The sequence below is a fragment of the Dendrobates tinctorius genome, unplaced genomic scaffold, assembly GCF_039654945.1.
Source record: "Dendrobates tinctorius isolate UK_male_01 unplaced genomic scaffold, ASM3965494v1 ptg000097l, whole genome shotgun sequence".
Classification (NCBI taxonomy): domain Eukaryota; kingdom Metazoa; phylum Chordata; class Amphibia; order Anura; family Dendrobatidae; genus Dendrobates; species Dendrobates tinctorius.
The window spans coordinates 24,496,237-24,522,469 of NW_027361765.1; the positions used below are offsets into that span (position 1 = coordinate 24,496,237).

General features: G+C 46.0%; 1 protein-coding gene across 2 annotated transcripts in view; it reads right to left on the bottom strand.

The window, feature by feature from the left end:
• Positions 1–25,334, bottom strand: part of LIPC (lipase C, hepatic type) — a 406,391-nt gene extending 381,057 nt beyond the window's left edge. Inside the window, exons 1-2 of one of the 2 annotated variants that reach the window (XM_073586971.1) lie at positions 25,200–25,334; positions 24,728–24,854 (exon numbers count right to left, since the gene is read on the bottom strand). In XM_073586971.1, coding sequence (XP_073443072.1) covers positions 24,728–24,806 — 79 coding nt within the window. In that variant the 5' untranslated portion in view covers positions 24,807–24,854; positions 25,200–25,334. The remainder of the gene's footprint in view (positions 1–24,727; positions 24,855–25,199) is intronic. The other variant, XM_073586972.1, reaches the window with a different exon arrangement.
• Between the last annotated feature and the right edge of the window lie 899 nt (positions 25,335–26,233).

The window sequence follows — 26,233 nt, forward strand, 5'->3', positions numbered from 1 at the left end:
GCAGTGGCTGGGCATCAGTGCACTTGTGTCGTCCCCAGGAGTACGGTCGCCACAGTGGCATTACCTTCTTCCTAGGGAGTGTGATGTCATGCTTGGGAGCAACGAAGGATCTCTCTAGCAGGTTAACTGATTGGGCGGCGTTATTCCCACGAGTCATGACCCTCCAAACAGCGTTCATGAAGGCAAAGTGTTTGTTTTACGTGGGCAGTATGGTTGCAAAGCTGAACCTTAAAGGAATGTCCAGAAGGGCACCACCAGGAGTGGAGCCTACGGTTAAATTCGACTCCACCTGGGAAACCTCAACCATGCCAGCTACAGAACAGATGCACACATTGCAAGCTTAATTCCGTTAACGAACGAGACTCCGTCATGCCCCGCGGTCCGAGTCCGGCTTACTAGAGGGACACGTGAGGCTCTGGCACATGAGATTGGCCAATAACTGGTGTGTCATGCCCTTACATGTCCGTGGCTGCATGTGCGCTACACTGAAAAGGCCAGCGTTTGTCGCTTACAGGTGCAGATAATCCGCTGAACAACGTTAGTGATGGGGATCACTGATTACAATTATTACCCGCGAACAATGATTTCCCAGTAAGTGCAGGTCAACCGCAGTTCCGGAATTAGGCCTAACCATCATTCCTGAAAAAATGAAAAACTTACGTGTGCAAACCACAGGTGCTGTAGCTTGCTTAACAGCTCGCCAGCCGTTCTCACGCCCAGTATGGATTACACGTGATTGCACAAAGGTGAGAAAGGGTACCGTATCCCCAGATAACATGTATGGATAGCGTACACATTCAAAATATATGTCTATACATCAGGAGGCAGGCTCAGACGGTGTTAGGCCCAGTATGGATTGCACGTGATTGCACAAAGGTTAGAAAGGGTACCGTTTCCCCGGATAACATGTATGGATAGCGTACACATTCAAAATATATGTCTCAGGAGGCAGGCTCAGACGGTGTTAGGCCCAGTATGGATTGCACAAAGGTTAGAAAGGGTACCGTTTCCCCGGATAACATGTATGGATAGCGTACACATTCAAAATATATGTCTCAGGAGGCAGGCTCAGACGGTGTTAGGCCCAGTATGGATTGCACGTGATTGCACAAAGGTTAGAAAGGGTACCGTTTCCCCGGATAACATGTATGGATAGCGTACACATTCAAAATATATGTCTCAGGAGGCAGGCTCAGACGGTGTTAGGCCCAGTATGGATTGCACGTGATTGCACAAAGGTTAGAAAGGGTACCGTTTCCCCGGATAACATGTATGGATAGCGTACACATTCAAAATATATGTCTCAGGAGGCAGGCTCAGACGGTGTTAGGCCCAGTATGGATTGCACGTGATTGCACAAAGGTTAGAAAGGGTACCGTTTCCCCGGATAACATGTATAGATAGCGTACACATTCAAAATATATGTCTATACATCAGGAGGCAGGCTCAGACGGTGTCAGGCACAGTATGGATTTGACGGCCCAGACTACACAGCGGAGGAGCAGGGAGAGGTAAAGATTGCAAATGCTGGGGCCCTGCCCAAGCAAGAGGGGCCCACTCGTGGGAGTCGGTACTGGCACTGGGCCCCTCATAGTACGGCGGTGTGTCTGACGGCGGGTGTGCACCACCACCGTCAGAGACACTTGATTGCACTATGAAGGACCCTGTACCAGTGCCTGCGCCCAAGAGTCGGCCTACCCACCTGTCCAGGGCAACGGCACTCGCACGGTGTCGTGCGCTAGGTGGTGACCCCGGCCATGGGGGGGGGGAGGAAGCACAGTTAGGGAGTTTTAGAAAGTGGCATATGTTGATGTTGGACATTCAGATGATGCAAAAGGTGAAATAGGTCAAGTCCCAGGAAGAGGTGGACCAAAGCAAGCCATTTTTCTGTCACCCTATGTGTCATCAGAGGAAGGTGGGACAAAATCCTTGGAAACCCATGCGTGGTTCATTTTAATGAAGGTTAGATCATCCACATTTTGGGTTGACAGACGGGTCCTTTTTTCTGTCAGGATTGATCCAGCTGCACTGAAGACTCTTTCCGATAGCACACTTGCAGCTGGGCAAGCGAGCTCCTGTAAGGCATATTGTGCCAATTCAGGCCAGGTGTCCAGTTTAGCGGCCCAATAGTCAAAGGGGAATGACCTGTGTGGGAGAACATCGATATGGGAGGAAAAGTAGTTTGTAACCATAGTTGACAACTGCTGTCTCCTGTCACTTTCCATCGATGCAGTATTACCAGTTGTGTGAGTGGTACTTGAAAAATCAGTCCACAACATTGTCATGAAACCCCTATCTCCAAAGCCACTTCTGCTGTGTGCACCACGAACACCTCTGCCAAGCTGCCCCCGGCCCGTACGGCTCGTGTGAGAACCATCACCGCTGCTGTGTGCTGGGAATGCCTCAAGCAACCGATTTACCAGAGTTGCTTGTTTATTAGCCAATATTAGGTCAAGGTTCTCCTGTGGCATGATGTTTTGTAATTTGCCTTTATAGCGTGGATCCAGGATGCTGGCCAACCAGTAGTCGTCATCGTTCATCATTTTGGCAATGCGGGGGTCCCTTTTTAGGATCTGCAAGGCATAATCTGACATGTGGGCCAATGTTGCCGGTGTCAATGATGCACTGCGAGTGCTGGTTGGAGGAGCACTTTCTGGCAAATCCACATCCCTCCAGTCACGCACAAACCCTGTACCAGACCTTGCCACGCCAACATTTTCACTTGCCCCACGAGATGCATCCTCCTCCCCTAAGTAATCATCCCCATCATCCTCCTCCTCCTCCTCTTCTTCCTCCACCTCGTCCAGGAGAGGTCCCTGAGCAGACAATGGCTGAATGTCATCAAGGATTCCCTCCTCCTCAACATTGGCTGCAGACGCCTGCTCCTTAAGGTGCGTCAAAGTTTGCATGAGCAGACGCATAAGTGGGATGCTCATGCTTAGGATGGCGTCGTCTGCGCTTACCAGCCGTGTGCATTCCTCAAACTTTACAGAGGTCTTTCAGCTTCGACCACTGCACACCTGTCAACTCCATGTCTGCTCTCAAAGTGCCTGGCCGTGTATCCTCCCACAAATGCATTATGGCCTGCCTCTGCTCGCACAGCCGCTCCACCATGTGCAGGGTGGAGTTCCACCTTGTTGCAATGTCGATAATGAGGCGGTGGTTGGGAAGGTGGAGCAATCGCTGCAGCTTCTGCATACGAACGGAGTGTACAGGCGACCGGCGGATGTGCGCGCACAGTCTTCGCACCTTCTGGAGCAGGGCTGTTAACTCCGGATAATTTTTGAGGAAGCACTGCACCACCAGGTTCAAGGTGTGAGCCAAGCAAGGTATATGGCTGAGTTTTGAAAGGGCTATGGCTGCCACAAAATTACGGCCGTTATCACTAACTACCTTGCCTGCCTCAAGATGTACACTGCCCAGCCATGACTCAGTTTGTCGCTTCAAGTACTCGGCCAGCACCTCGGCGGTGTGTCTGTTGCCCAAACACATCATCTGCAACACAGCCTGCTGACGCTTTCCACTAGCTGCTCGATAGGGGGAAACATCGTGTGCAACAGTGGCAGCTGCAGATGGAGTGCTCGTACGACTGCGCTCTGTGGACAAGCTTTCGCTTCTGGAGGAGGAGGAGGAGGAGGGTCGAACGCCTACAGCCAACTGTTTCCTATACCGTGGGCTAGGCAGCACTGTCCCAATACCGCTGTCCCCTGTGGACCCTGCATCCACCACATTAACCCAGTGCGCAGTGATGGACACGTAACGGCCCTGGCCATGCCGACTGGACCATGCATCAGTTGTGAGGTGCACCTTTCCGCTCACTGACTGCTTGAGTGTATGGACAATGCGGTCTTTCACATGATGGTGGAGGGCTGGGATGGCTTTGCGAGAGAAGAAGTGGCGACTGGGTAGGTCATAGCGTGGTACTGCATAGGCCATGAGTTCGCGGAAAGCTGTGCTTTCCACCAACCGAAAGGGCATCATCTCAAACGAGATTAGTTTGGCAATGTGGGCGTTCAAACCCAGTGTACGCGGATGAGAGACTGAGTACTTTCTTGACCTACTCATAGTGTCTGGGAGGGTGATTTGGACTTGAGAGCTGCATATGGTGGAAGTAGCGGTGGACAGGGCGGACTGAGAGAGGGTTGATGATGGTGATGGAGTTGGTGTCCTTTCTGATGGCCTAGAATCAGTCGTTCGTTGATATAACAGTGGGATTCCCTGACTGCTGTGTCCTTGCAACGACACCTCAACATTTGCTGCTGTGCTAACCGGTGGGCTTACAGTGGGGGAAACAATGTAGCGTTGCTGACTACCTTCGTTGTGATCAGTTGCACATGTGGCACTTGAGGTTTGATGTTGTGTCCACGCTTGCAAGTGCATGCTGGTTAAATGTCTAAGCATGCAACTGGTATTCAAATTTTTCAGATTTTTCCCTCGGCTAAAGGTCTTTGCGCACTTCTTACAGATAACCTTGGCCTGATCATGAGGATTTTGTTAAAAAAAGTGCCACACTGCACTCTTCCTACTTTGGCAGACATTTTGCGGCCTAGCACGCTGTGATCTTTTGACCCTCTGGACAAGCTGTCCAGCAACTCTTTTGATGTTTGGAACCTGTCTTTGGAGTGCTCCGGGCCTGCCAGATAACAGCTGTTGCGATGTCGATGTCTGCTGTGGATGCTCCTCATCTGAGCTATTGGAAGCAGCACCCTCTTCCCCCAATGGATGCCAATCTGGGTCAACAACTGGGTCATCCATCACCTCCTCTTCTATGTCATGTGCACCTTCCTCTGTGTCACCGTGTATGGTGGTATAGTGTGCGGGAAGGGGCACCTGAGTATCATCAGGGTCAGAATCTGGCTCTGTACACTGCGAGGACAATGTAGTGCTCTGAGTGAATGTACCAGCAGAATCATCCATCAGCGGCTGTGCATCAGTGCACTCCATGTCAGATTCATCTTGGCCTGGGTAATTCACCATTTCACTTGATAATCCAGGCATGGTATGTGAAAACAGCTCCATGGAGTAATCAGTAGTATGGCCTGCGTCATCCTTCAATCTTGGTTGGGGTGAAGGACACAAGGAAAGGTGTGGTTCATGAACATGAGCCTCCAATGACGACTCAGTGCTTTTACTTTTTACAACTGAAGAAGAGGAGGCGTTAGAGCTGGAGGCTGAGTCAGCAATGTAAGACAAAACTTTTTCCTGATGCTCTGGCTTTAAAAGCGGTTTGCCAACTCCTAGAAAACTAAGAGTTCGAGGCCTTATGTAGCCAGACGATGACGCAGGCTCAACACCTCCTGCATTCGGTCCTATTTTGCTCTTGCCACTACCATCAGATCCACCACCAACACCATCATTACCAGCTGCCAACCCCCGCCCAATTCCACGGCCTCTTCCACCAGCCTTCCTCATTTTTGGTAGAAATGTAGACAAAATCCAACAAACTATATAGTAATGTAAAACAAGGTACAAGGTGTCTATAGGACAGGGGAGATTTTGAATTTCTGCAGACACTTGTGGACAGTTTTGTATTGTGTGAGGCCCACTGATATCTGAGCGCTATGTGACAGGCTCGATGGCACAGCTGTGACAAAAGTGACGAGAGGATAAGGGAGATTTTGAATTTCTGCAGACACTTGTGGACACTTTTGGATTGTGTGAGGCCCACTGATATCTGAGCGCTATGTGACAGGCTCGATGGCACAGCTGTGACCAAAGTGACTAGAGGATAAGGGAGATTTTGAATCTCTGCACACACTTTTGGACACTGGACACTTTTGGATTGTGTGAGGCCCAATGAATATCTGAGCGCTATGTGACAGGCTCGATGGCACAGCTGTGACCAAAGTGACTAGAGGATAAGGGAGATTTTGAATCTCTGCACACACTTTTGGACACTGGACACTTTTGGATTGTGTGAGGCCCAATGAATATCTGAGCACTATGTGACAGGCTCGATGGCACAGCTGTGACCAAAGTGACTAGAGGATAAGGGAGATTTTGAATCTCTGCACACACTTTTGGACACTGGACACTTTTGGATTGTGTGAGGCCCAATGAATATCTGAGCGCTATGTGACAGGCTCGATGGCACAGCTGTGACCAAAGTGACTAGAGGATAAGGGAGATTTTGAATCTCTGCACACACTTTTGGACACTGGACACTTTTGGATTGTGTGAGGCCCAATGAATATCTGAGCGCTATGTCACAGGCTCGATGGCACAGCTGTGACCAAAGTGACTGGAGGATAAGGGAGATTTTGAATCTCTACACACACTTTTGGACACTGGACACTTTTGGATTGTGTGAGGCCCAATGAATATCTGAGCGCTAAGTGACAGGCTCGATGGCACAGCTGTGACCAAAGTGACTAGAGGATAAGGGAGATTTTGAATCTCTGCACACACTTTTGGACACTGGACACTTTTGGATTGTGTGAGGCCCAATGAATATCTGAGCGCTATGTGACAGGCTCGATGGCACAGCTGTGACCAAAGTGACTAGAGGATAAGGGAGATTTTGAATCTCTGCACACACTTTTGGACACTGGACACTTTTGGATTGTGTGAGGCCCAATGAATATCTGAGCGCTATGTCACAGGCTCGATGGCACAGCTGTGACCAAAGTGACTAGAGGATAAGGGAGATTTTGAATCTCTGCACACACTTTTGGACACTGGACACTTTTGGATTGTGTGAGGCCCAATGAATATCTGAGCGCTATGTGACAGGCTCGATGGCACAGCTGTGACCAAAGTGACTAGAGGATAAGGGAGATTTTGAATCTCTGCACACACTTTTGGACACTGGACACTTTTGGATTGTGTGAGGCCCAATGAATATCTGAGCGCTATGTGACAGGCTCGATGGCACCGCTGTGACCAAAGTGACTAGAGGATAAGGGAGATTGGATTGCTTTTAAAAAAGCAGTTTGCAGAGCAGTGGGTAAACAGCAATGCCAGCCTGTCAGGAAGCCTTAAAAGGCAGCCCAACAACCAACACCACTGATACACCACAATATAGCCTCCCCTTGCACTGCACACACAGTGACTGGTGTGTTGTGCAGGCCAAATTGCTAGCAGCAGAAGCAGTTTTTTTTTCTTCTCAGCAGGACAAAAAAAAAAATTGGGATTGCTTTTAAAAAAGCAGTTTGCGGAGCAGTGGGTAAACAGCAATGCAGGAATGTCAGGAAGCCTTAGAAGGCAGCCCAACAACCAACACCACTGATACACCACTATATAGCCTCCCCTTGCACTGCACACACAGTGACTGGTGTGTTGTGCAGGCCAAATCGCTAGCAGCAGAAGCAGTTTTTTTGTCTTCTTCCCTGCCTAACGCTCTCCCTACAGAATCAGCAGCAACCTCTCCCTATACTGAGATCGGCAGAAGTAAGATGGCGGTCGGCGTGCACGCCCTTTTATACCCCCTGTGACGCCCACCAAAGCAAGCCAATCACTTGCATGTGTCAAGGTGAAAATATATTTTCTTATATAACTTTTATATTTTTATACTGTGAAACAATAAGTTTTTCCTAATTGCTTGCTAATGCAAATGTAACTGTATTAAAGATGGCTGCCAGTGTTCACTTTCACTTAAATTCAGTGTCTAAAGAGTTAAGTTAAGTTTCATTTCTCCTAAAAAAGATAACTCAGGAATGTGAAGAAGAAGTAACCATCGGGAGACGTTTTGACGAATCAGAGAGAGACTGGACACTAGATGTATACTGCATAAACCCCGCCTAATGCACGCCTTCCCCTAACACTCAATATAGTATTGTGTATTTGTAAATAAAAGCCAGTTGTTGTACTGCTCCTGACAGGTGTGGATGCAGGACATTAGCTAAGACTGAATCAGCTGCGTGTCTGAGTCATTCTTAATCGGTACCAGATGTTTTGCGCTCGCACAATGATTTGGAATGACTGGTGAATGAGGATTCATTGTCGTTTATGACCCCGACAATTTGGAGCCCAACGGGGGGCGTGGACAGTGATCCGAGGCTCCTCTGGACCCATGCCTGGATGTCTGTGGATGATACCTGTAGTGGCTGACCTCGAGGACTGATCACCCTCCAAAACACGGTAAGTGAGATCATATACACTGTATGTGTCACACTTGCTAGTGTCTCAGCCGTTATTGGTTTGTCTGTGGTCTCCTTGGGTCTGAGGGGTGACCGGTCGAGTGGTGAGACTGAGTGCGATCCTGTGCCACGCTCTGAACCAGCAACTGAGAGACGTCGCATTCTGCGCGTCCTCGTGTACACCACACCTCCTCCACCGCTCATTGTACTCCATTCAACCACCCTACCCGTGACTATTGTCTAGTAGTGAAGTGGAGTGATAAATTGAGCTAGTTGCAGATTGTGGGGCAACCTAGAGGAAGGGATAGGAGACGCAGCCTCTGTGATATTGTACCAGCTAGGTAATTAAGACGTCCCGAGAAGGGACCACCTGTATTTCTGTGGAGGGCTCTCACTAGGAGACCGCCTCCCGACTGTTGGAATATCGTGGCAGGATAATCTGTTAATCACTGCTGTTCAAGGTTAGGGAAAGGAAATATTGAGCGCGAGGCTCTTTTCCTAGTACGTCGAACGTGAGGCTCCGTACTGTGGAACATCAGTGTTGATATCGCTACCAGTGGTTTTTCTGCAGAGAACCATAGTATTCTGTAAGAGTCATGCTGCGTATCTTAAAGCAGAAGAAGTCTGTGCCCCACAAGTTAGATGAGGATGCTGTGGAGGTCAAGGCAATAGTAGCGTCACGGGAAGGCAAGAAGGCAGTCAAGAATGTTGAGAGATTGTATAAGCATGTAGGATTGCCCTCGTCAGGGAGATTACAGCCGGCTATGTGGCATAATCTCATAGAGAACAAACGAGGCATGTTGAAAGATAAAGGATTGTTAGAACAAGCACAAGCTCATCTGCGAGTTGCGCGAGGCTTGAAGAATGAAGGATGGAAAGAGATTGATGGGGAAGGAGGATCAGACAATGCGGAACCTGTGTTTGGTTATAAAATGCCTTTGAACTGTGATCTTATAGATTGTAAAATGGCCGCCGTGCCACTGATGATGAAAATGCAGTCCCAACCACCGCCCTATAATGGCGACAAGACGAGCTCTCCAGAAGCGTGGGTGTGTCCTGTTTGTGGCGTGCAGAATCCAACCTGGGTGGAAACCTGCCGTGTGTGTGGGGCGGGCCGTCCTTGGGGTTCCGCCCAGACCATGGACGGAAGTGGGGCATGCCACGCCTCCACCGGCAGCCATCTTGGTGCACCCAGAATTCCTCCCCAGCCACTATGTCCGCTGGTAACACTTTCCGGCGAGTACTATCAGGGACCACCACTTCCTGAGAAACCTCCGGCACCGACCGATGCTGTTCCCACCTCTAATGTTCCTGTTTCTGTTCCGGCCTCTGGGCCTAGTCTCCCGGTGCAACCCACTGTGATATTTGTAAATACACCTGGTCAAGGTCCCTTCACTCTTGATGCCCTGACCGGCAGTACGGCTTTCCGGTCCGTAATGCGTATGAGGCGCCAAGCTATCGGAGATGATGAGGGATCAGAAGATTCTGACAATCAGGTTGCTACAATTCCCCCTGCCCCGCCACTGCTATTAGGTCCGTTCGAATCCCCCCGGCCCGGAAGGAGCCCACTACCTACCCCTCTCAACAAATCCTCTAGGTTGCCCCATGACCCTGAAATCTGGTTCCCCTGTCATTCACGCTATTACATCACACCTCAGGGCTCCCAGGTTCTTTTCTCAGTGGGGTATGGGGACATAGTTACCCACCAGGTAGGAGCCATAGTGAACCCAGCTAACTCTACCCTGTCGCATAGAGGTGGTTTGGCCCAACAGATAGCTAAAAAGGGAGGCCCAGCCATAACCCAAGAGTGTCAGGCCTACCTTACCAATTATGGCCCCTTGCATCCAGGAGACGCTATGTCCACCCAGGGAGGGAATTTGCCCTGTGATATAGTGTTACACACTGCAGGCCCTATATATGATTACAGGACACCCGAGCATTGCCGTACAATATTGCAGACCGCCTTACAGACAGTGCTTATCTTTGCAGGACGGCTAGGGAGAGATACACTTCCTCGTAGAACTTTGGCAATACCATTGATATCTTCAGGACTCTTTGGATACCCACTGGGCCCCTGTATGAAGGAACACGTTGAAGTCATCAAGAATTGTCTCCAATCAACCCCAGATCTCGATTTACAAGAAGTTAGGATCGTCTGTTACCATGAATCCGGATTAGAGGGCATCATGCCCTTGGTAGCTGAATACATGATACCACTGATGCACACAGGTATAAAGCCCCTGGATGAGGTAATACCCACAGCACCCCCAACTGCCCCGAAGGATGAGGCAGTGACACATGACGAAGAAGAAGAAGGGCTGAAGCTGAAATACAAACCCTTCACTCCGGTACAAATTGATGCTATTGTTAACAAGTTACCTGACCCGGACAAATTTCCCATGCAGTATGTAAGGAAACTGGAACAGACTAGGAGCATCTACGGGGCTACATGGTCTGATCTATCAGGCATCACCTCAATCAAAGCCTCCGAATATTTTCTCCCCACCATCATGAAGGAATTGAACCCCACTAAAGCAGGACCTCTCAACAAGTTCAAGTCTGGAAAGGAGTTTATCGCTCAACTCACAAAGTGGGCCCAGGATCGTCTCTGTGACGAAGCAGGATCAATACAGGATATACAACAAGAATCTGGTGAAGCTGTGGAGAAATACGCTGCCAGACTAACTATGCAGTTTGAAGACTTGGGTTATTCAACTCATGTGAAGACGCAGGCAGCCTTGTTGGTCCGTGCTTTTATTGATGGTCTGGAAGATCCACTGAAGGATAAGGTCATGAAGCTTCGTCCCGAATTACCTGATGGTCCCCTAAAACAGGCCCTCACTGTTGTGAAGAGTTATCAGAAAATGCTTCAAAGGGAAGAAAAAGAAGCAGAAAAGGAAGCAGAGAAGGAAGCACAGAAGGACAAAGGCAAGAAGAAACCAGCCATGTATATGGCAGAAGCCTCAGAAGTACCTGTTATGGTGTATCAGGCTCAGGATCGGTATGGATCACCACGCTTGAGGCCGAGAGGGTCCCAGGGCCAAAACTACAGGGACAGACCAGTTCGTGATGACCAAGGGAGACCTCTGTGTTGGGAGTGTGCCAGCCCTGGTCATATGAGAAGAAGTTGTCCTCGCAGGGGGCACCCTCAGAGACCTCTTCCTCCTCCACACTCATGAAGTTCAGGCCAACCGGTGCCCACTTTTCCCGCCACCTGTACTTCCTCGTCTTGTGGTACAGTGACCCTGGAAGTGGACAATCAACCTCTCAAGTTCTTAGTGGACACTGGGGCGGCCACCTCTGTTATCTCTTCATCTCAGCTGCCCCCTACAATCTCCCTGTCTTCAGATTTCCTCACATGTATTGGAGTTGAAGGTCAACAAACCTCATCACCACTCACTGTTCCCGTCCCAGCTGGCCCATTCTCTGGTGTCTTTGCCAAATTTCTGGTGTCTGAAACCTGCCCCGTCAACCTTCTAGGAGCTGACCTCCTTCAAAGGCTTCACGCTACCATCATCTTCGGTGATCAAGGGATGGAATTGCAATTACAAGATCCTGCCTCACAACAAGGCACTGAAGATCGTTGTGTCCTTAAGGCTTTCCCTCTGATGATGATGACTCTGCAAACGACACCTTCCCCGGATTTGCCCAATCTACCTACCACTCTGTGGTCAACTGGACCTGAGGATGTGGGTCTGCTCAAAGTGCCTCCAGTAAAAGTCCACCTCAAACCTGGGCACCCATACCCCAGACTACCTCAGTATCCACTTAAGGCTGCCCAAGAGCGGAGCCTTGGAGTTCAGATTACCTCCCTCTTACATTCTGGAGTGCTAATCAGATGTGTTTCACCCTGTAACACACCCCTGTTTCCAGTGAAGAAGAAGACAGCTCCTGGAGACCCTCCGAAGTACAGACTTGTACAGGACCTCAGAGCAGTCAATTCAGCCACCATCTTGGAAACTCCTGTGGTACCCAACCCAAACACCTTGCTTTCTCAAGTGCCTACTTCAGCAACACTCTTCACCGTTATTGACCTGGCTAATGCTTTCTTCAGTGTCCCGCTTCATGAAGACTCACAGTTTTTATTTGCCTTCACGTTTCAAGGATCTCAGCTGACCTGGACCAGGACACCACAGGGTGCCCAGAACTCCCCTAACCAGTTCACTCATGCTATGAAGATGACCCTGGATCCGTGGGTGTTACAGAATCTTCATGTCACGCTTCTCCAGTATGTTGATGACCTACTCCTCTGTGGAACTGAAGAGAATCTGTTTGCTGCTTCTGAGTCCTTGCTCCTTTTTCTTCATTCTGCCAACTGCAAAGTCTCAAAGGCCAAGGTCCAGTGGTGCAAAGAGAAAGTCGTCTTCCTCGGACACTGCATCTCTCAAGGCTCGAGACACCTCACCGAGGATAGAAAACATGCAATCGAGGATATCCCTTATCCAAAGACATACTCTGCTATGCAGTCTTTCTTAGGACTCATTACCTACTGGAGACAGTGGATTCCGGATGCTTCAAGACTCATGCAACCTTTGTATGATTGCCTCAAGACTGGAGGACCGGACTGGGATCATGCTGAAAATCCGTATATCTATGCTCAGCAAAAGGACTGTTTCCTGGCTCTCAAGGAAGCTGTTGTCAGCGCCCCTGCTCTGGGTCTCCCTGACTACACTCAGCCGTTTCATCTCTTTGTTTCAGAATCTGAAGGATATGCCTCTGGTGTGCTGGCACAGAAACATGCTGATCGTTTCCGTCCTCTGGCCTACTACTCAGCCAGGCTAGACCCTGTTGCCAGAATTGCTCCTTCCTGTCTCAAGGCTGTGCATGCAGCCCATGTTCTTCTGGATAAGTCTGCTGACATAGCACTTGGTCATGACTTGGTCATTCAAGCTGGACATGATCTCTCTGCTGTCCTCCAACAAACATCTCCTAAGCATCTAACGAGCCAAAGACATCTCAGACTTCAGTGCTCTCTACTTCTGCCCTCCAACATCACCTTCCAGAAATGTACTACCATCAACCCAGCCACTTTGCTTCCACATTCTAGGGGGGAGTTCCCTGACGGGTATAAGGACTTACCAGACGGGAGGTCACCTGATGACCCGCATGACTGTATAAAAGCACTGGAACAAGAAGCCTCTGCACCACAAAATGTGGTAACTCAAGAACTTCTCAACCCTGATTTGCAACTATGGACTGATGGATCTCGATTTGCAGACTCTTATGGCAAGTTCTACACTGGATATGCGGTCACCACTGAAACAGAAGTCCTTCTGGCTGAAGCCTTGCCACCTCACCTTTCGGCTCAAGAAGCCGAACTTGTGGCCCTACAACAAGCATGTTATCTAGCAGAAGGGAAGACGGCCAATGTCTACACTGACTCAAGATACGGCTATGGAATCTGTCACGATTTTGGATTCCTGTGGAAGTCCCGAGGGTTCATTACGGCTACAGGAACCCCTGTTAAACATGCACTAAGGATTAAAGCCCTGATGAAGGCATTGGAGCTACCTGTACAAATTGCGGTGATCAAGGTCAAAGCTCACGGGAAAGTCAATTCGAAGGAGACTAGAGGAAACCATTTAGCAGATCAAGCTGCCAAAGCTGCTGCCATAAAGAATGTCTCAGCAAAGTGGGAAGAAGAAGAAACAGCACCAGAAAAACCCTGTTGGGAAGGCACTGATACACCTGTGATGCCTGTGCTTACCAGAGCACAAACAAGAGAACAGGCAACCAAAGAAGCTACCCAAGCCGAAGAAGAACAAGACTTTGAGAAGTCCGAAGCCCGAAGAAAGAAGAGGGAGTTGATAGAAGACATGGAAATGGAATACCCTGCCACCGGATCTGTCTGGAAGCCAGCCCGACCACCTGAAGAGAGATTGTGGGAAGAACAAAAGTTGACCTCTAAAGAAGAAAAGAAGCAGTGGGAAGCTGCAGGAGCCATTCATGGGAATCGTAGTTCTGCCGGACAATACCAATTTCCTAGACTCTATAAGGTGGATGGGAAACCCTGTCTACCCAAAAGAATGTATCCAGCCGTTGCAGCATGGGCTCATGGATCAACTCATCGAGGAAAGAACCAAGCTCTGGCCTGTATCAAGAAGCTCTACTGGGCCCCAGGAATCTCTACCACTGTCACAGCCTACTCAAGAGCCTGCCCAGTCTGTGCCATCTGTAACCCAACAGCCACCGCCAAGGTTCCACTTCAGCATCTTGCCAAACCAGACTACCCTTGGCAGAGAATCCAGGTTGATCATATTCAGATGCCCAAGTCAGGAAAGTATGAGTACGTCCTAGTGGCTGTGGATATGTTCTCAGGATGGCCCGAAGCCTACTCAGTGACCAACATGACTGCCAAAACTACAGCTAAGAAGCTCATCACTGAAATTTCGTGCAGATTTGGAATTCCCGAAGTTGTTGAATCAGATCAAGGCCCAGCCTTCACTGCCAATGTCTACGAGGAATTGTGGCACATGTTAGGGACAGATTTGGGTCTGCACACCCCCTATCACCCCTCCAGTTCAGCCAAAGTTGAGAGAATGAACTCCACAATTAAGACCCAGTTGCTTAAAATGAGCCAGGACTACCCACTCCCATGGCCAGATTTGCTCCCCGTGGTCCTATACCATATCAGACACACCCCACAGGGAAAACACGGCCTGACTCCCTTTGAGATTCTTTTTGGTGCTCCACCTAAAATAGGAGACATTAGGCCACAAGAGTTGTCTGAGACAAATGATAAAGTTATACAATTTGTGATTGCATTGTCTAAGGAACTGTCTAACACCCACTCTACAGTTTCTGCTTCTCTTCCAGAATCCACAGGTGACGTGGTCCATGACTTTGTGCCAGGAGACCTGGTGTATGTGAAAAAGTTTGTGCACAGAGATTGTCTCCAGCCGAGATTTGAAGGACCCTACACGGTGATCCTGGTCACCCCCACTGCAGTAAAACTTGAAGGAAAGAGCACCTGGATTCACGCTTCACACTGTAAAAGAGACCGAACCAGTGTTTAGTCACAGTAGTGACTGAAGGGAAATGTTGCTGTTGTTTTTGACCTTGGGACTGGGGGCCATCCTCGCCCCTACCTCTTCGGCCCCTATTGTAAATAAGAATTCTGGTCCCTTTATTCTCTGGGTAAACCTGACAGCCCCGGTGAATATCTGGCGATTTGATTTCTGTGATGTAGTCAAGTGCCTTGAGACTGAACGGGTGGTAGAGGGGATCATCCAGTTCTATATGTGTGTTACCAGACGAGACAACAATAATTGTCATTATTGGACAGATGCTGCCTGGAGTACGGGGAATGATTGGGGATATAAACCTAGCGAAGCCATGTTCCCCAAGGATGGGACGGGTAGGAGTCTTCGTGAGAGAATGCATCTAACAGCCCTTCTGCAACCATTTAGGGGCTGTAAATGGGGTAGAAGCTGTCACCCCTTCTCCTAAATCTTGAAAGCCCTCAATCTGCTGATCTGCAGACATTCGTACTAGGAAGGCATTATAATTATGTATTTAGTGCTGGACCTTATGCGTATTTAGGCCATATACGGCTTCAGGATATTAGCTTCAGACCAACCAAGGCCCCCGTTACCAGTACACCTAAAATAGGCCCAGGCGAGCGTTTGCAAAATGTAGTTAATGAAGTGATCCCCATTCCAGGTCTCAGTTGGCAAGAGGTTTTCTCCATAGAAACACAAACAGCCCCAAGGAAAAATTTGTGGTTAGAATGGGTGAGGTACAATGTAAAAGTCCAGAATATCTCTGTAGGATGTATTGCTTGTGCTGCTGCGAATACACACCTATACACACATGCATTGCTTTTCCCTGATGACAACACCACTGCCTGTGTCATGAATTTGTTGAAAGGTTTGAAGCCCACTGATTGCCCAGATTACGTCCCACTAATTCATAAGGAACCCAAACTAAAGGTCCCAGGAGAAGTAACTGTATTAGCTGACAATTACACCTGCTATAATTCCCACGACACCACAGGTACACCAGTAGGGATCTTCGAGACAGGTTTCTGCAAAGAGAATAGTTCTCTAGATACTGACTTGTTAATCAAACATACACAATATATGTATGACATTTATTGGTTATGTGGAGATGGTAAGCTCCGTCCTAGGTTGCCAAATGCCTGGACAGGCCAATGCACCCTTGTTAAACTAGCTATGCAGTTCAAGATTCTACCCTGGGATCCAAAGATACCTGATGAACCTACCAGGAAAAGGAGAAGCCTCGATCAGCTCCATATGAGTTATGAAGAAGATCCACTAGTATATATTGATGCTATTGGAGTGCCAAGGGGGGTGCCTGACCAATTTAAAGCCCAGAACCAGATCTATGCTGGCTTTGCTTCTATAATCCCACAGGTGCAGATTAATAAAAATGTTGAATGGATCAATTACATATATTACAGTGAACAAAGGTTTGTCAATTTCAGCCAAGATGCCTTCCAAGGTATAGTTGAAGAATTGGGCCCTAACACTAGAATGACACTCCAAAATCGACTAGCCCTTGATATGATATTAGCTGAGAAAGGAGGAGTTTGTGGGATGGTGGGAGAGGAGTGTTGTACCTATATCCCTCAGAACTCTGGAGTGAATGGAAAAACCATGATAGCCCTTAAAAAGATAACTGGGTTAGCAGCAGAATTGAAAACTAATGCTGGAGTAGACACATCTTTCTTTTCCGGCTGGTTGGGTGGACTCAAGGGATTCCTTCAACAAGCTTGTATAGTACTGATTGCCCTCCTTGTAATTGGATCAATAACTCTTTGTTGTGTTATTCCCTTGTATAAAAAGGTTATTGCCAAAGCAACTCCGACTGGCACCTTCCTCAATCAAGAAGTAGACCCACCAGAGTACGATGGTACTGATCTAGGGGAGATCCCTAAGTATATTCCCCTCAAGAGAGTAGACAAAACCCCCCATTCTCAGATGATGTTAAGAGACTTAGTTTAGGGACAGCGGGAGAACTCCATGTGAGGTTAGTGAAGGGTTCAGCTGCCTGGAGGCCTCTCGCTAGGGGAGAGCTTCTGAGGTGTCTGGATGAAGAAATCCACCTCCCCTTTTCCCATCACATGGACAGTCTCGAAGGATCTTTCATTAAGGGAAAAACTTAGTGTTTAGGGGGGATTGTCAAGGTGAAAATATATTTTCTTATATAACTTTTATATTTTTATACTGTGAAACAATAAGTTTTTCCTAATTGCTTGCTAATGCAAATGTAACTGTATTAAAGATGGCTGCCAGTGTTCACTTTCACTTAAATTCAGTGTCTAAAGAGTTAAGTTAAGTTTCATTTCTCCTAAAAAAGATAACTCAGGAATGTGAAGAAGAAGTAACCATCGGGAGACGTTTTGACGAATCAGAGAGAGACTGGACACTAGATGTATACTGCATAAACCCCGCCTAATGCACGCCTTCCCCTAACACTCAATATAGTATTGTGTATTTGTAAATAAAAGCCAGTTGTTGTACTGCTCCTGACAGGTGTGGATGCAGGACATTAGCTAAGACTGAATCAGCTGCGTGTCTGAGTCATTCTTAATCGGTACCAGATGTTTTGCGCTCGCACAATGATTTGGAATGACTGGTGAATGAGGATTCATTGTCGTTTACGACCCCGACACATGCCATTCTGAAAGATGGTGGTGACCCCTTGCGTATGTCATCACGTTGCCCACAGTGTCCGTGGATCCTGATTGGCTGAAAAAGAGCGCAAAACAAACTTTTGAAACGCGACTTTGGCGCGTAAGTCGCCGACCTCGTGGCCGACCTCATCCTAGGGTCGGGTTTCGTTTCATGAAACCCGACTTTGCCAAAAGTCGGGGACTTTTGAAATTTTTCGACCCGTTTCGCTCAACTCTAGTTACCACCCTTGATCCAGAATAGCATTAACCCCTTAACTTCCAGAAGTATTCTTGTTTTTGTTTTTGCATTTTCGTTTTTTGCTCCCCTTCTTCCCAGAGCCATAACTTTTTTATTTTTCAGTTAATAGGACTTGTTTTTTGCAGGATGAGTTGTACTTTTGAACAATGCCAATAGTTTTAACATATTGGTACTGGAAAATGGGAAGAAAATTCCAAGTGTGGTGAAATTGCAAAAAAAAGTGCAATTCCACAGTTGTTTTTTTTACGATGTTCACTAAATGCTAAAACTGACTTGCCATTATGATTCTCCAGGTCATTATGAGTTTTTATACGAAATATATCGTAGCACAACTGTGATGGTGCACAAGTAGGTTCCCAGACCCAAGGTTTAGTAAAATAAAACTTGACACTCAACTTAAGGGCTCATATTCACTTGCGAGAGACTTGCACGATTCTCATGCGAAATTGCCATCGGCACTCGGACCGGAGCGTGCGGCTACATGTATTTCTATGTAGCCGCACGCTCCGGTCCGAGTGCCAGCAGCAGTGCCAGATTTTCATGCCAGAGACTCAAATGAGAATCGTGCAAGTCTCTCGCAAGTGAGTTTGATCCTTAATACAGGAATCCAGATGGTATTTTATTGCAGTTAGTCAAACACAACAGGAGACGTTTCGGTCCCACATGGACGGTCATCAGTCCGACTGCTAAAATGAAAGAGTGATGTAAGGCTATATGTGCCTGTATATTTAGGAGGACACAAATGGGTGAATGCCACGTCGGTGTAGGAGTGACAGGAAAACTACCTCTGTTTTCCTCTTCTCTATTGGGCATATTTAACCCATTCATGACCTCCATATTATACAGGTTTACCTGCATCTCTATTGGGCATATATAACCCATTTGTGTCCTGTATTAGGTTGAGTGCCAAGTTTTGTTACTATTAAGAGTTCATAGACACCAAACATGTCTAGGTTCTTTTCTATTTAAAGTGGTGAAAAAAGAATTCCAACGTTTAAAAAAAAATAATTTTGAGCCATTTTCCGACACCCATAGCGTCTCCATTTTTCGTGATCTCGGGTTGGGTGAGGGTTTATTTTTTGCGTGCTGGGGTGACGTTTTTAATTATACCATTTTGGTGCAGATATGATCTTTTGATTGCCCGTTATTGCATTTTATTGCAATGTTGGGGCGACCAAGAAAATGTAATTCTCGCGTTTTGACTTTTTCTCTTGTTACGCCGTTTAGCGATTGGGTTAATTTTTTGATATTGATAGATCAGGCAATTCTGAATGCGACTATACCAAATATATGTATGTTTGTTTTTTTATTGTTTTATTTTAAATGGGGCAAATCGGGGGGTGATTTGAACTTTTATATTTTTTTAATATTTTGGCATGCTTCAATAGTCTCCATGGGAGACAAGAAGCTGCCTTAATCCGTTCGGCTCTGCTACACACAGGAGATGATGAGATCCGGCAGTGGCAACTAAAGAGGTTTGCTGGAGACCTCTGACTGTCATGTCAATCCATTGGTGACCCGCAATCACGTGATGGGGTCACTGATGGGCGGGATTTCCGGCGCATTTTCCTGAAGCGTGTGTTAAATGCCACTGTCAGAGATTGACATGGGCATTTAACGGGTTAACAGTCGCGGGTGGATAGCGATTCCACGCCCGGATGTTAGAGGCACATGTCAGCTGTTCAAAACAGCTGACATGTGCCGCAAAAGATGTGGACTCAGTGCCAGAGCCCACATTAAAGGGAGGGAGTCTGACATTGGCGTACATTTACACTGGATGTTGGAAAGGGGTTAAGCATCGATTCTTCTAGGTGCACATAATTTTTAGAGGAACTTGGCAGGGAAGGTGTTTCAAACATCTTGGAAAACACACCACAGATCTTCTGAGCATGTCAGCTTTTGCAAATTCTTTTGTCTCTTAATGTAATCCCAGACTGACTTGTTGATGTTCACACCAGGGCTATGTTGGGACTATATCATCACTTTCAGGACTCCTTGTTCTTTTTAATGCTGAAAAAGTATTTAATGACATTGACTATATATTTTGGGTCCTTTTCCAAATGTAGAATAAATTTTGGGCAAATCAGATTCATCCCTGATGGTATTGAATGATGGATCTCCCTGTATTCATCAATATTGAGGACACCAAGAAATTGGCAATGTTGAGGATCATATAAGGTGTTCAGCCAAGAAAACGTGCAGGTGATGAGATACGTACCATGCTTACTTCCCCTCAAAATCGGAATATGTGCAGCAGGACCATCAGTTCAGAAATGGCAGCAATCAGTGGAATCCAGCTACACCCATATACCGCTCTGAAAAATCTGGTCATAAGTGGTCTTCATGGAAGAATTATGGGCAAAAAATGGAAACAAGACCAGGCGCCTGAGCTATGCACAAATACATAGGCATTTGGGTGCAGAAAAATGGTACTAGATGCTCTGGACTAATGAATCAAAATGTAAATTGGTTGTAACTGTTTGCCAAAGAGCTGGAGAGTGATACAAGAATGAGCATATGCAGGCAACAGTGAAGCACGGTGAAGGTTACTTGCAAGCTTGGGGCTGCATTTCAGCAAATGGAGTTGGGAATTTAATTGACTAATTGTGTTTATTTCAATGATAAGTTAAGCCCCCGTCACACTAAGCGAGATCGCTAGCGAGATCGCTGCTGAGTCACAAGTTTTGTGACGCAACAGCGACTTCGCGTCGGAATGTCCTGGACATTTTTTTGATCGTTGAGGTCCCGCTGAGTAGCATGCATCGGTATGTTTGACACTTTACCAATGACCTTGTTAGCGACTCAGAAGCGAGACACATAGGCGTGGATTTACGTTGATTCGAGGTCTGAATCGTCAGAGTAGCTGCTATGTGACAGGGTCCCAATGACCGCCGACATCGTTAGAAAGGTCGCTATGGGTTGCCGTATCGTTGCTGCGTCGTTGGGAAGATCTGACTGTTTGGCATCTCACCAGCAACCACATAGTGACACAGCAACGATCCCTACCCGGTCGTATCGTTGTCGGGATCGCTGTAGGGTCACTGAGTGTGACGGGGGCTTAATACCGGCAGACACTTATCCATCATGCAAGATCAGGGAGACATCTGATTGGCTCCAAATTTATTCTGCAGCAGAACTATGATCACAAATGAACAGCCAATGCCATTAATACTATCTTTCATGTTAAGCTGGAGTCACACATAGCGACTTACCAGTGATCCCAACAACGATATCAACGTGTCAGGATCGCTGGTAAGTCGCTATGTGATCACTGGTGAGCTGTCAAACAGACAGCTTCACCAGCGATCAGCACAGCGATGCCGAGCGCCCGGCATCGCTGTGTTCGTTAGTGCTGATGCCATATCCCTGTTAAAAAAATAGAATTAAAATAAAAAATATTGTTATTCTCACCTTCCGATGTCCCGCGCAACCATCTTGCCTCTCTCCACGCTCCGGTCCCAGTAATCCTTTGCGAGAATGACCGCAAGAATGTCACGGTCTCGCGACAGCGCGACGTCTCGCGGTCATTCGTGCAAAGGATCACTGAGACCGGGAGCGTGGAGAGAGGCGGGATGGCTGCGCGGGACGTCGGAAGGTGAGAATAACAATATTTTTTATTTTTTTAATTATTTTTTTACAGCTGATCGCTGGTCTCCCGCCTGTCACACGCAGCGATTCGTGCTGGCCAGTGAGAGACCAGCAACGAAAAATATGTCCAGAGGTTTCTTGCAGCGATCAGCGATACCAGCAGGGGGGCCGGTCGCCGATCGCTGTCACACACAGCGATCTCGCTAGTGAGATCGATGTTGTGTCACAAAAGTTGTGACTCAGCAGCGATCTCGCTAGCGAGATTGCTATGTGTGACTCCTGCTTTAAAAAGAACAAGACGTCCTGGAAATGATAATATGGCTCCCTCAGAACCCTTATCTCAACATCATTGATTCTATCTGGGATTACGTGCAGAGATGGAAGGAATTGCACTAGCCTTCTTCCACAGAAGATCTGTAATTAGTTTTCCAATATATTTGGAACAACCTTCTTGCCGACTACTTTCAACAACTTTTGTGCATGCGTACTTTAAATTTATGATGTTTTTAAGTGGTCACACCAAGTATTCATGTGATTTCAATTTGCGTTTTGTTCATTCATTTTTTTTTCATTTAACAAAATACAATTTAGGCTGGTTTCACACTTGCTTTTTTTGCGCTGTATTTTAGCACTAAAAAACGCATGCACTTTTTTTTCCCTATATTTTGCATGGGATGCGCTTATGTGCGCATACACATGCGTTTGTATGCGTTTTTACGCGCATGCGTTTTTTTGTGGTGTGCGCTCGGGCGCACAAATGCATCCTGTTGCAATTTTTGGGCGTCCGACTTGCCTCAAAAAAACGCATGCACGCGCAATGCGTTTTTTTTACAGCAAGACACCCATTGTAAGTCTATGGGTGTGCATACGTGCCCATTGGCATGCTCATGTATGCATTTTTTTGTTCACCATTAGTTAGACAATGGAAATTAGGGGTTTGGGTTAGAGTTAGGGTTAGTTAAGGGGGTTTAGGGTTAGGGTTAGGGTTTGGGTTAGGGTTAGTAGGGTTTGGTTAAGGGTTAGGGTTAGTTAGGGTTTAGGGTTAGGGTTTGGGTTAGGGTTAGTAGGGTTTGGTTAAGGGTTAGGGTTAGGGTTAGAATGGTTTGGTTAAGGGTTAGGGATAGTTAGGGTTTAGGGTTAGGGTTTGGGTTAGGGTTAGTATGGTTTGGTTAAGGGTTAGGGTTAGGGTTAGTATGGTTTGGTTAAGGGTTAGGGTTAGGGTTAGTAAAGTCATGGTTTGGGTTAGTGTTAATCCTAACCCTATCTTGATTTTTTTGGTGAGGCCAATTAATGTTGGAAAAAAACGCAAACGCGGTAAAAACGCACTAAAAACGCATACAAACGCATAAAAATGCTGCGTTTTTTTCATGCATGCACATAAAAATGCTTGAAAAAAACGCAGCATTTGTATGCATTTTTTCCATGCTTTTTTTTGCTAGAAAAACGCGCTGCAAAAAAAAGCAAGTGTGAAAGTAGCCTAACACTTCTATTTTGTGGCAGCATTCTTACATTACAGCATTTTTTTCCACACCTGTATAAAACTTTTGCACAGTGCTGCATATGTAACTAAATATGTATATTTACATGCTAATTTCTGCCTGACATTTTGTGTGGAGGTGTAGACCATGAACCATGTAACATAGTAACATAGTTATTATGGTTGAAGGAAGACTTTAAGTCCATCTAGTTCAACCCATATCCTATCCTAACCTGCCCTAACATGTTGATCCAGAGGAAGGCAAAAAAACCCCCATGTGGCAAACAGTAAGCTTCACATTGGGGAAAAAAAATTCCTTCCCGACTCCACATACGGCAATCAGACTAGCTCCCTGGATCAACACAATATTAAGGAAACTAGTGTATATACCCTGTAATATTATACTTTTCAAGAAAGGCATCCAATCCCTTCTTAAATTTTAGTAGGGAATCACTCATTATAACATTATATGGCAGAGAGTTCCATAGTCTCACTGCTCTTACAGTAAAGAATCCGCGTCAGTGATTATGCTTAAACCTTCTTTCCTCCAGACGTAGAGGATGCCCCCTTGTCCCCGTCACAAGAGTAAAAAGATCATTACAAAGGTCTTTGTACTGTCCCCGCATATATTTACACATTGTAATAAGATCACCCCTAAGCCTTCGATTTTCCAAACTAAATAACCCCAAGTGTAATAACCTGTCTTGGTATTGCAGACCCCCTAGTTCCCTAATAACCTTGGTCTCTCTTCTCTGCACCCGCTCCAGTTCAGCTATGTCTTTCTTATACACCGGAGACCAGAACTGTACACAGTATTCTAAGTGTGGTCGCACTAGTGACTTATATAGAGGTAAAATTATGTTCTCATGATCATCTATGCCTCTTTTAATGCATCCCATTATTTTATGCTGCAAAGGCAAATAAAATAATGGGATGCATTAAAAGAGGCATAGATGCTCATGAGGAGAACATAATTTTACCTCTATATAAGTCAGACCTGGACATCATAACGGGCACTATATGTGAGATAAACTTCATTGGAACTTTATTATATACCTTAATGCTGCAAATAATTATTTAGAAGAAGAAACAAATCAATGTTTCAAGTAATCCAATAAGCAATTGACAAAAGCTTTCATGTTCTGTCCCAGTTCTGTAACAACTGAGCTGTGCGGAAAACAAAATGTACCATTAACTTTAACAATATCACCTAGGAATTCCATGGCATTTGTTCTTATGGTTTTATATGTTTATTTTACTCCTCGGTGATTATTAATATTACTATAATTATAGAACCATGCCCATATGTAAAAAGGACTGCAACTATTAGTATTAGTTTAGTATTTGATATAATTTTAATTGAAACAATTTTAGACTTCACAGGTTTTCATAGGCCGAAATTTTGATTTTCATGATCATTATAACATTCACTTTACATTCTAACATTCTTTGTGGTGATTTATTTACTTGCAAAGCAATTTTCTTTTAACAACATTTTGATAAGTAATACTTATTAAAAACAAAGATTTATTCTTACTTCTTACTTTGTCACCTACTCTATGCAGTTTGTGAATCCTATTGCTAATCCTATAGTCTAAGTTTTCAAAATGTACATTTCCGTAGGTTGATATCAATGACACTAGTATTTTGAATTAAGAGTAAAATGGATATAATTGCATGTTACTTACATTTGCATCGCTTTTTCGCAACAGTTTGTTTAAAGACTAGAAAAATCAGAAAGAGCCAGAGGATTTGAATTCTCCCCATGGTGACTGAGAAGAGTTTGCTGACGCGGGATATCTGTACTCTATGTACCTACACAGGAGTCAGAAGACATGTTAATTATTAAAATTTTACCACACAGCTTTGAACTTCATTTAAAAAGGAAAAAAGAACATAAATCTGCATCTATCTATCTATCTATCTCTCTCTATCTATTCATTCCATATCTATCTATCTATTCATTCATTCCATATCTATCCATTCCATATCTATCTACTGTATCTATCTATCTATTCATTCATTCCATATCTATCTATTCATTCCTTATCTATCCCATATCTATCTATCTATCCCATATATATATATCTAGTATCTATCTATCTATCTATCTATCTATCTATCTATCTATCTATCTATCTATCTATCTATTGTGAGTACCTGATTCTTGTAGGATATGTTGCGGTTGGTTTTGAAGAAAAATAGAATGAAATGTGTCACACCTTTTAAAAGCTTGTAATGGGTCACGTGAAACAGGCTGGATGATAAATAGTTTGTTCAGTCCATTTACCTTGGGAAACGGCCATAACCTAGACACAAGCAAAAGTTCACATACTACTTTGACCTACAAGTTAAATAAACAGGTTTTGATAGATGTGCTAAACACCAAAATGGGCTAAATTACAACTGTACAGCATAAAGAGAATAATTCAAACATATTTTCAAGAAAAAATACTCTTAACAGTACAGTAGTCTCTGCATATTTTTCTTAACTTGTTTTGACTGTGCAGAACAATTTAAAACCAATCAAATTGAATTCTTTAAGCGTAACCGTTGTTTTCATTTTTATTACATAAATCATTAATATATGTGGAAATAAGAAACTTAGTGTTAGGCATCGGGATTCTGCCTCTGTATGGGTTGGATCCCAAGCTTTGTCTGCCTCTCCAGTCTCCCATTTGGGTCCAGCCGCTCAGATCGCTGCCTAGCACGGACGTTGGTCCCAGCATCTTTCTGAGACTCGTGGTGCACGCTTGGTTGCTGCTGGCTCTTCAGCTAAATCTATGGGAGCCAGTGATACGCAGGTGCAATCCTGCGCTCTGGAGCCTAAGTCCAGAGATCACCCTAACTGGACATGTCCGTGATGTGGCGTCTTCTCATTGGTGGTTGAACGTCATCTGCTCTGGTGATGTGGCAGCTCCAGATTGGCCTGTGGTGGGCAATGTCAAGGCTGACTGGTCTTGAGTGTTTGGGGTGGAGCCTAGTGTATAAAAGGCTCTCAGAGGCGCACGCCAGTGCGCTAGTATCCTGCATGTTATGGTGTGTGAGTGTGGATACTCTACCATTCTGTCTGCAGGTTGTGTGAGTCCGTCTAAGCACTGGGACTGTGCTCGCAGGCAGGCAGTTAATGTCAGTGAGGGCAATTAGTCTCTTGGCTTAGCAACAGTTTACTTTATGTGTGCAGTTAGCACAGT